Below are 17670 nucleotides of genomic sequence, written 5' to 3'. Positions count from 1 at the left end.
TAAATGCCACTGATGAAATTTATGGGTGTTATTTTAACTCCATTTTCCTCACAAGCCTTATGATTTTTGTTGTACAGTTTTGCATAGTGGGATGATTTTTAGAAAAGCATATCTCGTTATAGCAGAACTGATTGTGTATATATATAAAAAAACAGTGGAAAAACCTAAGGAAGGATCACAGAAGACAAGACACAATGGATGAGAATGAGTTATTTGTATAAGTGGAGTATGTACTCACATTGATGAGATCATAGATTATTTAAATATTAAAGATTTTTATTATTCCTTTTGGATTTTCATATTCTATTTTTAAAAATTAAAGTTGCTTAAATTATTTTCTTTTTTTCCACTTCTTTCTTCCTTATAACCAACTCCTTTAGGAATCCCAAGTATACATAGGCCCTGACATCTGATGAGAAGAGTGTGGAGATAACTTTGTCATTTTTAAGTGTTATACTGTTATAGACATACTTTTTATCAAACCAACATCCTCCTCTTCTCCAAAACCCAAATTCAAACCCAAACCCATCAATCCAGTATGGTGTTGACATGTACATCATTTTGTAATCTTAGTGAACAATCAGTACTTTTTTTCTGTGATAATTTTTGGGGGTCCAAACCTATAATTTCTTTCATGTGAGGAACTTGTAGTGTGGGAATTTGCTATGCTAATATACATGGACAGTTACGTGCAATTTACATTCTTGAAGTGTTGTCTTGGACTTTGACAAAAGACAAATAGCTAAATTTGTCACACAGATAATATGGGTCAGAAACAGACTTAGATATTTCTGACTCCCATTATTCCACACTCTCACACTAATGGCATAGCTAGTTATTCCTGAAATTTTATTTGTCTACCTTGTTTTTCCTTCTTAGGAACTTCTAAGTGAACTTAGGAAGTTCTAAATGAACTTTTCTGCATTTTTCTATCTTCATTATCCAGGTATAATGAATACTTTTTTTTTTTTTTTTTAGTATCTCTTGAATGTCATAACGGCATATTACTCTATTCTTTTCTTCTCAATTCTGTCATATATTGTCTGTTTTGTTTTCCAGTGGATAAAGGGGGGAGGAAATAAAGGCAGCAGCTCTTTTTTGCATAAGAGTAAAAAGGATTTCCATGGGTGTACTCTCACTTCTAGGCCATCTCCAAACAGGTAAGTTGCTTGTATATCTCAACAAACGATTAACAAAAAAATTTTTTTAACCAGAAAGAAGTATCCAAGTTTTGATTTTGTATATTCTTTAATTTTAAAATCTTGAGACTTCATTCTTTTAATTATTTTTAAACTTTTAATGTTGGATGAAATGTACCTTATATTTGTTATTTGGAAATAAGAATTTTTATCAATTTTTTTTTTGTGTTATTCTGCTCTAAGAGAAAGGAAAAAAACTGTACTTCATATAGAATACGGTTTGAATGATATTGTCAATGAAACTTTTGACGCTGGGTAATAGTTATAAAATAATATGAATAAATTAAGTTGCAATTGTTATTGGGACTTATAAATATTTTGAAGATTTAACAGTTACAACACTAAATATGTATTTAAAAATAAAGATCGGTCTGGTAAGTTTGTGTCTTTTTTGCTATAGTATATCTAAATAGTAACAAAAAAAGAATCTATTGTTAGTCAATAAATATAAGTAGAAATCTCTTCTTTTCTTCTTTTATACACATTTGCTGCTTGCCAGATGCATTTTCTTTACTGATATTATCATGTATTAATGATATTAGTCAGTCAGTAAACATTATTAAGCACCTATGTGCCACACACTGTGCTTAGTGCTGATCATATAAAGAAAGTAGTTCATAATTTAATGGGAGAGAACACAAGCAAATAAATATGTAGAAATAAGCTATATACAGAATAATTTGGAAATAAACATTAGAAGGAAGGCATTAGAAATAAGGGGAATTGGGAAAGTTTTCTTGTAGAAAGAATTTTAGGTAGAACTTCAGGGAAGCAAGGATGTAGAAATGTGGAGGAAGAGCATTCAAAATCTGGGGGATGCCTGTGAAAATGCTATCAGATGTTACATCTTATTCCAGGACTAGTTAGCAAGACTCTCTCCCAGATATAATCTGAATAAACTTAACTTAAAACACTTAAAAGCCACATTCTAGAGAGAAAATAGGCAGTTTATTGTAAACATTTCATGTTAGAAATTAATTCTTATCCATTTGCCTATTCCTAATATTTGGGAGAATTTATATATCTTTCACAAATGGACATATTATCCTGTATTGAGTATCTCCTATTTGCATTCAACATATTTTAATAATGTTTTACATTTTAATGTAATTTAATAATGATTTACAACACAAACTCTATTTTCAGAGTTATAGAATTTCATAGTTGGAATGGACCCTTTGAGACATGATTATCCAAAATCTTCTTGAAAGACCTCCAATGACAGGGAACTTATTATTTTCCAAAGTAAATCATTTCATTTTTGAAGAACTTTAATATTAATTAAAAAAATTTTTTTTTTGAAGAGGGACAGCTAGCTCTGAACCTGGAATCAGGAAGACTCATCTTCTTGTGAATCCAGTCTCAGACACATACTAGCTGTGTGACCCTGGGCAAATCACTTAACTCTGCCTCAGTTTTCTCATCTGTAAAATGAGTAGGAAAAGGAAATGACATATTAGTGTGATGGTTATTTTGTCAAGTATTTTTGCCAAGAAAATCCCAAATAAGGTCTTGAAAAGTCAGACACAACTAAAAATGACTTAAACAACAACCAAAACAACAAATTTTAAGAAGTATCCCCTTCTAGCAAACTGTAATTAGTCTCTCTATAACTTCCATCTGTTGGTCCTAATATTGCCCTCTGAAACCAAATAGATCAATGAATCAACAAGCATTTGTTAAACGCCTGGTAGTTTTGAGACTTGTGCTGGAAATGCAAGCACAAAGAAGAAAACAGTCTGTTTTTGCAAGAAGTCTTTCCCTCATCCCTGCCCATTCCTTTTTCCTTTAATTAACCTTTGAATAGTTGACTATTGTCATGTTCTTTCCTTAGTCTTTTCTTGGCCAAATATACCCCATTTTTTAATCTGACCTTTGTATGACAGAGTTTCAAGTCGCTTACCATTCTGCTCCATTTCTCTGGTTGTATTGAACCCGGCAAATATTCTTCCTAATATGTGGTGTCCACAACAGAAGACAGTCTTGCAGATGTAGCCTAATCAGACCTTCCTCATAAATAAACAATATGGTTCTGTTCACGCAGCCATGTTAGCTTCTTTGGATTGTCATACTTTGGACTCAATGAGATTGCAGTGACTCTGAGACATCAAAAAACAATAAATCAAAAGAATGAAAAAAAAAACCAATATGAAATATTTCATTAAAAAACAACTGACCTGAAAAAATGATCCAAAAGAGATAATTTACCAATTATTGGTTTACCTGACAGCCATGATCAAAAAAGGAGTCTAGCCATCTGACCTGAAAAAATGATCCAAAAGAGATAATTTACCAATTATTGGTTTACCTGAAAGCCATGATCAAAAAAGGAGCTTAGCCATTGGTCAAGAAAAGTTGCCCTGATATCCTAGGACCACTGATTTAAAGATTATTTTAAAAATGTATATCAATTACATATGAACCTGTGAGCATGAAAATTTTTTTAGTGATTTCATATTTGCTAATAAATATATATGATTGCTCAGAATTCTGCTGCCTTTTTAAAAGAGACTTTTATTAATAAGTCAACTAGCTTTTAATGAATGGCAGCATGGGTCTAAAATTTTAAATTATCATTTGTCAATAATTTGGTAAACTCCATTACTATTCAATTATTGGTTTTAGATTAAGCATTTTATTCATCATTAGATCACAGAAATCAGGGTTTTGAAGATGGCCATTTTAAAAAGGTATAAGAATACTTTGAAAGCTAATTAGCTCTGTCCTATTATAAGCAAACAGATTTAGAGAAGGAACACTTAATCTAATGCTCCATTTCTCTCCTTCCTAGCCAGTTTTATAGATGAGAAAACTTAACCTAGAAAAGTTTTGTTTGCCAAATTCCTCCAACCCCATCCACTACTTTTCCCTTTGTATCATGCTTTAAAAAAAAAAAAAAAGATTATTTTGTATTTTATTTTCCTCAATTACATGTGAAAACAATCAATATTCATTTTAAAAATTGAGTTCCAAATTCACTCCCTCTTTCTCCCCTTCATTGAAAAGGCAATCAATTTGATATAGGTTATAATATATGCTGTAATTCAAAACATTTCCATATCAGTCATGTTGTGAAAGAAAGATCAAAATAAAAACCCAAGAAAAAATAAGTAAAAAAAAGTATGTTTCATTCTGTATTTATACTATAAGTTCTTTTTCTGAGGATGGATATAATTTTTCATCTTAAGTCTTTCAGAGTTGTCTTGGATCATTGTATTCCTGAGAATAGCTGAGTTCACAGCTGATCATCTTACAATATTATTGTGTACAGTGTTTTCCTGGTTCTACTTATTTCATTTTGCATCAATTCATGCAAGTCTTTCCAGGCTTTTCTGAACATCTAATTGATTATTTCTTATAGCACAATAATATTTCATCAGTCATAAAATAACTAGTTTACCCATTCCCCAGTTGATGGACATCCCCTCACTCTACAAAAGAGTTACTATAAATATTTTTGTATATATAGGTTCTTTTCCTTTTTGTTTCTTTTGGGATACAGACCTAATAGTGGTATTGCTCTATGCATCGTTTTATAGATCTTAGTGTTGTTTCAAATTGCTCTACATAATGGTTGAATAAGTTCACAACTCCATCAAAAGCATTAGTGTCTCATTTTCCATATCCCCTTCGCAACATTTGTCATTTTCCTTTTCAATCCTATTAGCTAATCTAATGGATGTGAAGTAGCACCTCAAAATTATTTTAATTTACATCTCTCTAATCAATAGTGATTTGGAGCATTTATTCATATGTCTATATATAGCTTTGATTACTTCATCTGAAAACTTCATTTTTTAAAAATCATTTATCACATTTGGGGTATTGCTCTTAATTTATAAATTTGATTCATTTTTCTATATATTTGAGAGATGAGACCTTAATAGAGAAGCTTGCTTTAAAATTTTTTTTTCACAATTATGATTGCTAACTGTATTTCCCTCTACTTTATTTCCACCCTTTTCACACACACACACACACACACACACACACACACACACACACACACCCCTTCTAACTGTCCTAATAATGAGAAAGATTTTATGAGTTACAAGTATCATCTTTTCATATAGGAATATAAAGTTTAACCTTATTAAGTCCCTTATGCTTCCTTTTTCCTATTTCCTGTTTTCATTTGTTTGCTGTTTTGCCTTTGTTTAGTCTTGTATGTGAAAGTTAAATTTTCTATTCAACTTTGATTTTTTTTTTTATCAAAAATGCTTGAAAGTCTCAAAAAAGCTTGAATTTTTATTGAATATCCTTCTCTCCATGTCTCTTCTTCCTCCTACCTTCTCCTCCTCTTCAAGGATTATACTCAGTTTTGCTGGTTAGGTGATTCTTGATTATAATCCTAGCTCTTCCCCTCCAGAATCTTATATTCCAAGCCCTCTAACTCTTTAATATAGAAATTTCTAAATCTTGTAATATCCTTATTGTGAATCCATGATAGTTGAATTTTTTTTTTCTTTCTGGTTGCTTGCAATAATATCTCCTTGATCTGGGAGCTCTGAAACTTGAGTATAATTTTCCTGGGATCTCGTTCAGGAAATAATCATTGGATTCTTTTAATTTCTCTTTTACTCTTTGGTCCTAGGATATCAGGGCAACTTTTCTTGACTGATGGCTAAGACTCCTTTTTTGATCATGGCTGTCAGGTAAACCAATAATTGGTAAATTATCTCTTTTGGATCATTTTTTCAGGTCAGTTGTTTTTCTAATGAAATATTTCATATTGGTTTTTTTTTTTTGATTTATTGTTTTTTGATGTCTCAGAGTTATTAGCTTCCAGTTGCTCAATTTTAATATTTAAGGAATTATTTTCTTCAGTGAGCTTTTGTACCTCCTTTTTTATTTTGCCAATTCTTTTTTAAGGAACTTTTATAATTTTTTTTCCTGTTTTCTATTTGACCCATTCTGTTTTTCAAGACTTTCTTTTCCTCAGTGGCTTTTTGAACCTCTTTTTAACCATTTGGCCTATTTTAGTTCTTTTAAAAATATATTTTTATTGATATCTTCTGTTTTTATATCACTTAGAGTTCCCATTATTCTTTTCCTTCTCCCATGGAATCCTTTCTTTTAACAAAGAGTTTTTCCACACACAAAAAAGAGGGAAAAAATTAAGCAAAAATTGAGTAACATATTAGAAAAAAAAAACCTCTGACATAGGTAATATTTTATATCTATCTCACCCATATTTCTAAATCTAATCACTCTTCTTCCTCTTTGCCTTGGCATAGGGAAGGTCCAAATTAATACTTTCCTAGTATTAGGCCTGAGACTAGACCATTATCTTTATGATTCCTTTGTGTCTTCCAGTCTTCAGATTAAGGTACAATTAGTCACACAACTATAAGGCTTTCTGGAATCTAAGAAAAATCTTGCTGTCACCAGGAGGTTTCCTCTCCTACACTGAGATTATGGTGGCTTCCACTCTGTTCTGTTTATTATAACACAATGGCCTTGTCCAAAAATGTATCTTTCTTTCTAAACTTTGAGTATCTCTTCTCTGTCAGAAGGTTAACATTTTTGATCATAGATTCTCTAGGAACATGGTTGGTTATTGTTTTGTATTTCAAAAACAATATTATCTGTGTATGAATTGTTCTCGTTCAGTTCACCTTACTCTGCATCTGTTCATACTATCTAGGATTTTCTAAAATCTTTTTTTTCATTATTTCTTCGTGTTCAGTTGTGTCTGACTCTTCATGATATTCTTTGGAGTTTTCTTGGCTAAGATACTGAAATGATTTCCACTTCCTTCTCCAGTTAATTTTATAGATGAAGAAACTGAGACTGTTTAATTTAAGCAGAGTTAAGTGAATTACCCAGGGTCATACAACTAGTAAGTTTTGAGGCCAGATCTGAACTCTGAAAGATAAGACTTCCTGGCTTCAGGTCCAGTACTCTATTCACTGACCCACCTAGCTGTCTTAAAGAATTTTTATTGATGTTTAGTCATTTTCATTTGTGTCTCACTCTATGACTCTCTTTGGGGTTTACTTGGCAAAAATACTGAAGTAGTCTGTCATTTCCTTCTCTAGGTCATTTTACACAAGAGGAAATTGAGGCAAAGTTAAGAGTTAAGTGATTTGTCCAGAGTTATATAGCTAGTGAGTGTCTGAGGCTGAATTTGACCTTAGATCTTCCTAACTCCAGGCCTAGTGCCCTAACTAATGCTTCTTCATTATTTGTTAAGGCACAATAATATTCCATTACATTAATATGTCACAGTTTATTTAGCCATTTCTCATTCCTTAGTTGATGGGTATCCTCTTAGATTTTAGTTCTTTTTAAATACCCTGTTAAGAATCAGGAAGTTTTTTTGTTTGTGACAGCTCCTTTCTTAATATTCTCTTCTCTCTTTCACCCAAAAAAGGTTTCCCTGTTGAGTTTAATATATTTCTGCGCCAAAATTTTTGTGTTTTCATGTGTCCACTCTCCTTTGTTTCAAATAAGAGGTTCATTTGATGCCTGCTTGACATATTCCTTTCTTAGTATGTGCATCCTCTTTTTATGCATCCTAATTCTGAGAAATAGGAAGTTCTCCTCCCTTTTATTTATTTTCTACATCAGCATATACATTTTACACTCTTATTTCCCCTCTTATCTTCAGATCTGAACTAGTTCATTTTTAAGTCCCCCATTTTTCCTTATTTAATTTCCACAGTACCCTTTTGGAAAACATGAAGATTTTGAAAGGACACTTATTTCTTTTCCCCCATGAGAGTATTAACATTACTTCATATCACAGCCTCTTCTGGTTGCTTATATAAAATAGTACTTTGAGATTTCTCTTGTATTTTGAGTTTGCTTGTCAAATTATTTACTCATCTCTGGTCTTGAAAGTTTTCAGTTCCGTTAAAGGCCCATTTTCCTCTATAGGATTGTTCCCCGCCTTTCTGGATAAGTTATTCTTGGTTACAAGCCTATAACTTTTGCCTTTTGAAATCTTATATTGATTTGATGAATAAGTAGATATTCAATACCTGATAAAAGATTGGTAGGTAAGAAGAGTAGGAGTCATTGAATATTTCAAATCTTTTTAGGTGGATTGTCTCTTTAAAGTTTGGAACTCTTCTTAATTTAACCTCATAGGAACACAGAATTTTAGATCTCATAGGAACACAGAAAAGGATCTTAGAGATCTTTGGATTCTAATCTCTTCATTTTATAGATGAGAATACTGAGATCAGAAAGTATATCCACTGCAAGGTCATTCTGGCAGGAAATGGAGGTCTCATGGCTTCAAGTCTAATACTGTCACTTTTACTGGGCTGTCTTTCCACACAACCTTTTCAACTGTATATTCCATGGTTCTTTTAGACAAATCCTCTGATCCAAACTGTCCAAACTACTTAATATCTTTTCAATTATCTTATACTTTTCCATCTTCAATGTCACATTTCACCCTTTGCTCACTAGAATGTCTCATTCTTCTGTTAGTCCAAATTCTGGTAGTCTGAACTCCAGTCTTCCCTCCCCTTCCCTTTCCTTCTTTCCTTCTTCCCTCTCTCGCTCCTTCCTTCCTTCCTTCTTGTTCTTTGCTACCTTGATTGGTTGTTTCTTGAGGCCTCCCTATTTCTGTCAGTTCATTCCTCACCCCTTTACCCCCATACTGTTATATAAGCTTAATTAAGTAATTGAACTAAACAACAAATGAACTAATCTTGTATTTATATATGCATTCACATTATAGTGTCTGGATCTTGGGCTTTGATTATATTATGATTACAAAGAACATTTGTGGTGTTTTTGTTCTTCTTTAAAATAATATAAGAGTGGTTCTCTTTGGGTGAGAGCAGATTTCTCGGGGGAGGTTTTCTGGAGGCAGCCTTAGTTGCAGTTGAAAGTAATAATCACCCAAAATGCAGCCAGATGATAAAAATTCAGATCTTTTATTGTCTCCAATATAGCCCGGTTATCTTAGAGGCCTATCTCTCTGCTTGGTTCCAAGAGCTCTTGCAGATTGTCCTTTGCTTCTGCCTCTGCTTTCTTCATCCACCAGCAAGCCAAGTGGAAAATGGAATGAATTTCTCTTGCCTCCAAGAAAGGGCTTGTGGGCTTCTGTATCTCCTAGAGTGCTCCTGGCTCTCAATCCAATTCAGCTGAACTCTCCTAATTGGGCCTCTGCTTTCTTCTTATATATCAGAGAGCAGAATTATGGGTTTTCTCCCATAGTGCTCTCTGGCCTTAAGAGCTTCAAGGGAGGTGTGAATTTGGATATCTCATACTAAACCCTGAAATCTCCCAAATGTGTGAACTCCAATGAGTAAAGGTGTGAACACAATTAGTTCTACTTAGTACCTTGTTTCAGGTTCTGGCCCAAAGCATCTTGTAAAATTAGATCAAGGATACTGAACCATGCTAAATTAGATAAGTATTGTCTCTATCAACTCTAATGACTTAACAGTTTGTAAAGATTCCAACATCTCCCGCTTTCTTTTGTTTTGGAACATAGGGTGGTCATGGCCTCCCTGACTTCTCAAGGAGGTGAAAACCCCCCAAAAAAGGTGATCACACCTTCCCTGACTGCTAAAAAAGGAGTAAAAACACCATAAAAAGAAGGTGGTCACGCAGTCCCTGACACCTCAGGAAGGGAGATGAAAACACCAAAGGAAATAGGAAGTCAAATAAGATTAGTGGGTTTCTGAAAGGGCTCACTTGAAACAGGTACACATAAATCCATCATTTTTTGAATGAAAGGCCAGAATTTTGAAACAGATATACATGGTATACATAAATCCATCAATATGGGAGGCATTACACATAATTTACATAAGCACATAGCAATATAACACAGGCTAGTAGTAATGTAACAAATAACATGAATCAACATGAAAATTTAAGTACTGCAATAATCTCATCAAGAATTTTTCACCTGAAGAAATTCAATGATTCTTGCAATTACATAAAATACATAAGCACATAGCAATATAACACAGACTAGTAGTAATGTAACAAATAACATGAATCAACATGAAAATTTAAGTACTGCAATAATCTCATCAAGAATTTTTCACCTGAAGAAATTCAATGATTCTTGCAATTACATAAAATACATAAGCACATAGCAATATAACACAGGCTAGTAGTAATGTAACAAATAACATGAATCAACCTGAGAATTTACACATGTCCATAAGTCCTAGAAATAATCCAAAAGGAGTCCAATGTCCATTAGTTCATGTGCCAGGAGTACAATAGTTCCTGTAAGCTCTGAAGTACTGCAATAGTCTCATCAATAATTTTTCATCTCAAGGAATCCAATGATTCTTGCTGGTTTTTCAAGAACTAAAACAGTCCCATCTTGTGTTAGGAAATCCAATGATTCCTGAAGATTATCAGTCTCATTATCAGCCATGCTCTTTCAGTGTCAGATGTTTCTTAAATCTCCTTTGTTTTTGAGTTTTTCTCTTTCTATTTCACCTCAGGGAATCCAATGATTGTTGCTGGTTTTTCAGGAACTGAAAGCTGAAGATTTTAAAGTTCTTTTAACAGTCTCATTGTCAGCCATGCACTTTCTTTCTTTCTTTCTTTTTTTTTTTTTTAATTTTCTTTTATTTAATAATAACTTTATATTGACAGAATCCATGCCAGGGTAATTTTTTACAACATTATCCCTTGCACTCGCTTCGGTTTCGATTTTCCCCCTCCCTCCATCCACCCCCTTCCCTAGATGGCAAGCAGTCCTATATATGTTAGATATGTTGCAGTATATCCTAGGTACAATATATGTTTGCAGAACCGAACAGTTCTCTTGTTGCACAGGGAGAATTGGATTCAGGAGGTAAAAATAACCCGGGAAGAAAATCAAAAATGCAAATAATTCATATTCGTTTCCCAGTGTTCTTTCTTTGGGTGTAGCTGCTTCTGTCCATCATTTATCCATTGAAACTCAGTTAGGTCTCTTTGTCAAAGAAATCCACTTCCATCAGAATACATCCTCATACAATATCATTGTCGAAGTGTATAATGATCTCCAGCCATGCACTTTCAATGGTGAACACAATCAGCAACAGAACCACCCAATATTTCTTGGGTCTTCTCCTTCGTTTCAAGGGTCTGCTCTGTCTCTCTGTGATGGACAAAGCGAATGCAGCTTGTTGGCACCCATCTGATTCCTTCTCCACCTGTAGAGATACAAGCAAACCCTCTTCCCCAAGCAGTTAACCTATCTAATCAGAGTGCTGAATTTCTAAAGTCTCTCTGGGTGTAACCTCAGCTGCTATCATGCCCCACCTGTCCTTTGATTGATACCTTGGAGCTTAGCCCTGTCTCTCATTTCTCTGGGTCACTCTACATTCAGAGGCCCAGTGAAAGCCTCGGTTGCATTTTGGGCATGGGGTTTTGGGTTTTCTCTCACCCTGTCTTCTCACTCTATCTCCATATCTACATTGAGCTCTCAAATGTCCAACTTTTCCACACTGAAAGCATCTACAATTTTCTCTAGAAGTTCCTTGCCAAGAGAGACCCTGTCTTATCATATTCATCATAGTTTGGGTATAATAAGCATTTGTGCCCACTGTGGCACAGTGTCTAATGATCTCTGAAGGAGCATCTTTGTCTAGTCCCCATATAATTCTTTTGCAAACCTCATTGGTATTTTCCTTAGCCAAATGTCTAGTCATTATTTCTATTGCTGCATTGTGTCCAATTGTTCTTATTACAGCTGTTTGCAAATGTCCCACAAAGTCTGTAAAAGGTTCATTGGGACCTTGCTCTATTTTTGTAAAAGCTTTATTTCCTTCTTTCTGTCCAGGGAGAGAATTCCAAACTTTTATTGCAGCCTTAGAAATTTGCTCATACACTGTTATGGGATAATAAATCTGTTAATAAATCTGTTCTGAATTCTCTCTATTCTGACCTTCACCAGCTAGTTGGTCAAAAGTGATCTGTCCAATAGTTCCTGTTTGCCTATTGCGTTGGACTTGAATCCTACATAATTCATGATACTCCGAAAGCCACAATAAATTTTGTCCAGGTTCTAGACATGTTCTAGCTATGGATTTCTAGTTATTCGGTGTTAAGATTTCATAAGGCAAATTATCTACTAACATCTTAACAAAAGATGATGTAGCCCCATAAAGAGTGCAACCCTTTTTCAAATCTTTAATTTTTCCAAATTAAAAGGAGTGTATTTTCTCTCTTTTTGACCTGAAGAGTCAAGCTTTCCAATCACAGGATATGCAGTTATAAAATCAGATATATCTTCTTCATTTTTTGCTTTAATTAATGCCTTTTCTAAAATGTTATATTCTGCTTTACAGGAGAAGCTGAATGTGTTTCTGCCTCTCTTCCTCCCCCCTTCTTCCTCCATTCATGAAGGGTTAATTGAGGGGGGGAGGGTCATGAGATGTGGAATGATCTAATTCCTCCTGCTGTTTAGTATCACACTCAGAATTGTAGTTAACTCCATTCTCATCTGATTTGTCCTCCTTTCCACCTAGGAGAAGAGAAAGAAAGTGCAGGAGGGAGAAGTGCCAACTTTACTTTCCACCTAGTAAAGTTGGCACTTCTCCCTCCTGCACTTTCTTTCTCTTCATTCTAACACTTAAATAACTTCTTATAGCCAGTTGTATTAAATTGTATGTATTAATTATGTCTTTGGAAATTGAGTTAAGTCCATTTTTATTATAGAATTGACAAAGATCCTCTCCTACTAATTTACATTTGTCTAGATCCAATTCCTTTTCTAGAGAGAAACAAGGACATATGTTCTTTACAGTATCTAAAAGTTCAGTGATCTGCTGCAAAATTATAATCAAACCTTGGCTTTCCATAACTTTGACAATGCTCTCTAAACATTTTCTTTAAACAGAAACAGAAGGCTGTTTTTTAAACATCTGTCCCATCTTAACTGAAATTCTACTTTACCTCTTTTAACAAAATTTCTTTGTTATACTCACCCTAATTTCTGGGTTAAAGAGTCTTTTCTACTGGAATCAGGATTGGAGCTTTTCCACTGAAATCCACTGAGGGGTCTGTCGGTTCCACGTTCAGGGCACCAAAATGTGGTGTTTTTGTTTTTCTTTAAAATAATATAAGAGTGGTTCTCTCTAGGTGAGAGCAGGTTTCTCGGGGGGAAGTTTTCTGGAGGCAGCCTTAGTTGCAGTTGAAAGTAATAATCACCCAAAATGCAGCCAGATGATAAAAATTCAGATCTTTTATTGTCTCCAATATAGTCCGGTTATCTTAGAGGCCTATCTCTCTGCTTGGTTCCAAAAGCTCTTGCAGATTGTCCTTTGCTTCTGCCTCTGCTTTCTTCATTCACCAGCTAGCCAAGTGGAAAATGGAATGAATCTCTCTTGCCTCCAAGAGAGGGCTTGTGGGCTTCTGTATCTCCCAGAGTGCTCCTGGCTCTCAATCCAATTCAGCTGAACTCTCTTAATTGGGTCTCTGCTTTCTTCTTATATATCAGAGAGCAGAATTATGGGTTTTCTCCCATAGTGCTCTCTGGCCTTAAGAGCTTCAAGGGAGGTGTGAATTTGGATATCTCATACTAAACCCTGAAATCTCCCAAATGTGTGAACTCCAATGAATAAAGGTGTGAACACAATTAGTTCTACTTAGTACCTTGTTTCAGGTTCTGGCCCAAAGCATCTCGTAAGATTAGATCAAGGATACTGAACCTTGCTAAATTAGATAATTATTGTCTCTATCAACTCTAATGACTTAACAATTTGTAAAGATTCCAGCAAACATTCATTAAAACCATACTTCCTGATTGTAATAACTTTTCTTAATGTAGAGCTCTTTTTTTCCACAACTAAAGTGCTTTTAATTGCCTGGCATGTGTGTGTGTGTGTGTGTGTGTGTGTGTGTGTGTGTGTGTGTGTTTAACTCAACATTCCTAATTTTGTTTATCTTGCTCACTAAAATCTTGTTTCTAGGATTCTGAGAGTCTCTTAAGATGAGATTGGAAAGAAGGCTTAATAGGATCCTAATCAAAGTACCTATTTTCTTTTTCCTTTACTAGGTTCTAAGAAGGGTTGTTTGCAATTTTCCTAATAGTAGGATATTTTGTACTTATTGGTGAGAACAGATAAGTATAATGTTTTACATCCAGAAACTTAGTGACTTTTCACATATATGGCCACTAAATTTGTTCATTTTTTATTGTCTCACCTTCCATGAATTGAAAGAAGTGAAACCTGCAGAAATCCTTCAGCTCTTTGTCTAGAACAGGGATTCTTAATCTTTTTTGTGTTCTGGAACTATTGGGTATTTTAGTGAAAACTGAACCACTTTTCAGAATAATGTTATTAAATAATCAAAACACACATGATTATAAAGGAAATCAATTCTATTGGAATACAGTAATAAAAATATTTTAAAAATAAGTTTCTAGGCATTGATTTAAGAATTCCTGTCACAGAAACTCAGTCTTATAAACAGGTCATCAAATTGGGCTCTTTAGAAGATTTACATCAAGATTTTTGTTTATGTTTTTCTTAGTTTCAAAAAAACTGTAGACCAAAAAAATTCATGGTCTGTTTTGAATTTGTAGAAACTAACTTTTCATGATCAAAGAAAAATTCAAATTTATCTCTCTGAGAATGTTTTTTACAGCTGAATATTGAAAATTGATGTGTTCATTTGTTCTATAGAATGTGTCTACATATGGCTATAAATACAGAATATAGTAAATGTCCACATATTCAGGTACATCCTTTCAGTTCCAGGCTCTTTCCTTTGGCAGGAGAGAGGTGCCTTTTTGTTCATAATTACTGAAAATATCTATAGGCATATGAGGATTTTTTTTTTTTTTTTGGTGATGTGTTGAATGGAGAGTGTTATTGTCCATTTTGGGCCTGGTGTCACAAAAAACAAAAAGACAAAAACAAACCCCCCACTCCCCCAAACACACACACACACACCAAATATATGAACACAAAGTTCATTCAAATGGAGCCTTATATTTTTAGAAAAGATGAAAACTCATGGAATATCAGTGATTGAATGTCCAGAATATCAGGTTAGCACATTTAAAACCCCGATGTATTTCCCTTTATGTAATTCATGTGCACACATACACTTATTTATGATAAGTGCAGTTATTTTCATTTTATAGATGAACAAACTGAGGCAGAGAGTGGTTATAGGACTTAACCAGGGTCATCCAGGTAGTAAGTATCTGGGGTTGGATTTTTACTCAAGTTTCACTAAGCCCAGGTTCAGTGCTCTATCCACTCTGCCACCTGACTATCTTTTTGAGCATTCCCGATCAAAGGAGATGAAATCATTAGGCATAAGTGTGTTGTTAATTTAAAGTCTAGTGATATTTCCAAGTCACATTCTCTATTTTTTGTCAAGTCCAGAGATATTAGGTAACCTCCTCTCCTCTGAGGAAAGCATTTGGAAGAACACTGACAAAATAATTTTCTGACATGGTATAAAGACAAGAATTTTGGGAATGATTATGTTGACATGTGGGAAGATTGTTTGGGGATATCTACTTAAAAATTAATTCACCCAGCAGGAGAGTGTAACAGCAATAAGAAAAATACTTTTCAAGAAAGTAATTTGAACTAACCTTAGTGATTCAGTGGTTTTGAATATACTATGCCATTACATTTCTGCTCATTCATAGGTGAAACTTTGGTTTTGACTTTAAAACAATTCCTTCATTAACATGAGATAATGAGAGAAAAGCCCTTGTAGGAAAATGTTGAAATTGAGGCAGCACCTATTTTTATAGGGGGGTTTTTGAGACTGAAATTGGGGCTGTTTTAATCAACAATAGGTTAATAGCTAATCTAGACTGTAAGAAATAGATTTAAAAAAGATTTGACCCACATCATATTAAAAAAAAATTCTGTTACATAATAATATCCAGTCAGTTTTCTAGAACCACCAGGATAGCCAGATAACTGCTCAGATACACCATGACCAGATATTTCTCTCTCTTCAGGTGCCAAGCGAAGAAGGAAAGATTCTTCAGACTGGTGTATAGAACCTTTCCATTGTTTTGGGAGATGATGTGAGGTTTCAGTGGAAACTTTATCAGATCCTCCACTGCCATCAGTAAGACTAAGAACCACTTTTGCTGAGGTTAGAAAGAACTCTTGGAATTGTTCCCCTGCAAAGAGAAAGCATGTCAGTTTTCTTTGAAGATCTTCAGTAAAGGGGGAATCTATAGGAAAATTTTATCTTGAAGGAGGAAGAGGGACATAATGGGGAAGTCTGACATTTGTATCCTCTGCAAATTGATCTACAGTCAACCCCAACTGGAAAACTAAGTCTTGAGATCCAGTGACCTTTCATGCGAATTTACATTTTTTTTTTTCCTGAGTTTGTCTGGAAAGGAACTGGAACTTCTGGATATATAAATTTCAGAAACTCACATGTTGTGGGTCATTGTTAGTCTCAGTATGTAGAGTTAATGTCTTATGTTTGTTAATGTAGAAATGTAATTTTGTTTTCTCTTCCCATCAGCCTAATTTCCCTACAATTCTGATAGGGAAGCATAACTGATATAAAGGATTGCTTTCAAGTTTTGAGTTTCAGATGTCCCAGATAAGCCAGTAGACTGGTTGATCTAATGATTTTTATTTATTCAGATATAATAAAAGGGCTGTCTGGAAGCAACAGTGAAGAAATCATACCAACATTTGTAGGTTGGTTAAAATGATCCAAGGGAAACAACAGAATAGCATACATGAAAGAAAGGGAAGTACAATCCTACTTAATTTTTCCTTGGGGTAATATTGACTAATTGCATGTATTTAACAGATATTTATATAACATCTATTTTGCTTAAAGTACTCTGCTTGAGTGCTATATTTAAGCCTTCTGATTTTTTTTTTAAACTTAACTACCTCCTTTTGCCTTAGCAGTTACTTTCCTGAATTATTGGTTCAGCCACCAGTATCTAATTCTTATAGCAATGTTCTGGCTATAGGGTCACCTCATATTTAGAACACCTGAGCCGTGGGTTTCTTTGCATCTCATGAAAAAGATCACATGGTGCAAAAGTTAAAATACATCTGTATAATCCTAGGCTAAATTATGATGATTAATGAAAATATTCCTCTGCTAAAATCCTGCTTTGATACTGCAGTGTGATAGAAGTGACTCTGGGATTTTAAAGATTATGATACCAAAGTGTATAGTTTTTCAAGTCTTAATAAAATGGAAAGGCATCAAGTCTAGTGCTCTCAGTGACAAACTTTGTATGTCTTTGTCTGAAGATCAGCCTAACTAAATTTCTAGGGACTAGTAAAGTCTATGAAGTCATGGAGATATTGTGAATCTTTTCAGGTAGCCTCCATGATTGAATCATGAATATGTAGGACAAAGTAATACAAATTCTTATTTTATGCTATGGTATAACCTGTCGTTTAGAGAAGATAGACAATTATGTGTCAGTGTTTTCATAAAACATTTCCCTTTTTTTTGGCATTTTAATTTTTGGTGAGACAATTGAGATTGAGAATAACTTGCCTAAGTTCACATAATATTTTAAGAGCTC

General features: G+C 34.1%; 1 protein-coding gene across 1 annotated transcript in view; it reads left to right on the top strand.

Annotated features, from left to right (window-relative positions):
• The window catches only part of SENP7 (SUMO specific peptidase 7), a 163839-nt gene that overhangs the window by 26369 nt on the left and 119800 nt on the right, over nucleotides 1-17670 (top strand). The window contains exon 4 of the mRNA XM_051985203.1: nucleotides 1060-1160. Coding sequence (XP_051841163.1) covers nucleotides 1060-1160 — 101 coding nt within the window. The remainder of the gene's footprint in view (nucleotides 1-1059; nucleotides 1161-17670) is intronic.

Source organism: Antechinus flavipes, chromosome 3, assembly GCF_016432865.1.
Source record: "Antechinus flavipes isolate AdamAnt ecotype Samford, QLD, Australia chromosome 3, AdamAnt_v2, whole genome shotgun sequence".
Classification (NCBI taxonomy): domain Eukaryota; kingdom Metazoa; phylum Chordata; class Mammalia; order Dasyuromorphia; family Dasyuridae; genus Antechinus; species Antechinus flavipes.
Note: the sequence above shows the minus strand (reverse complement) of the source record. Positions and strands in the feature narration are given on the sequence as shown.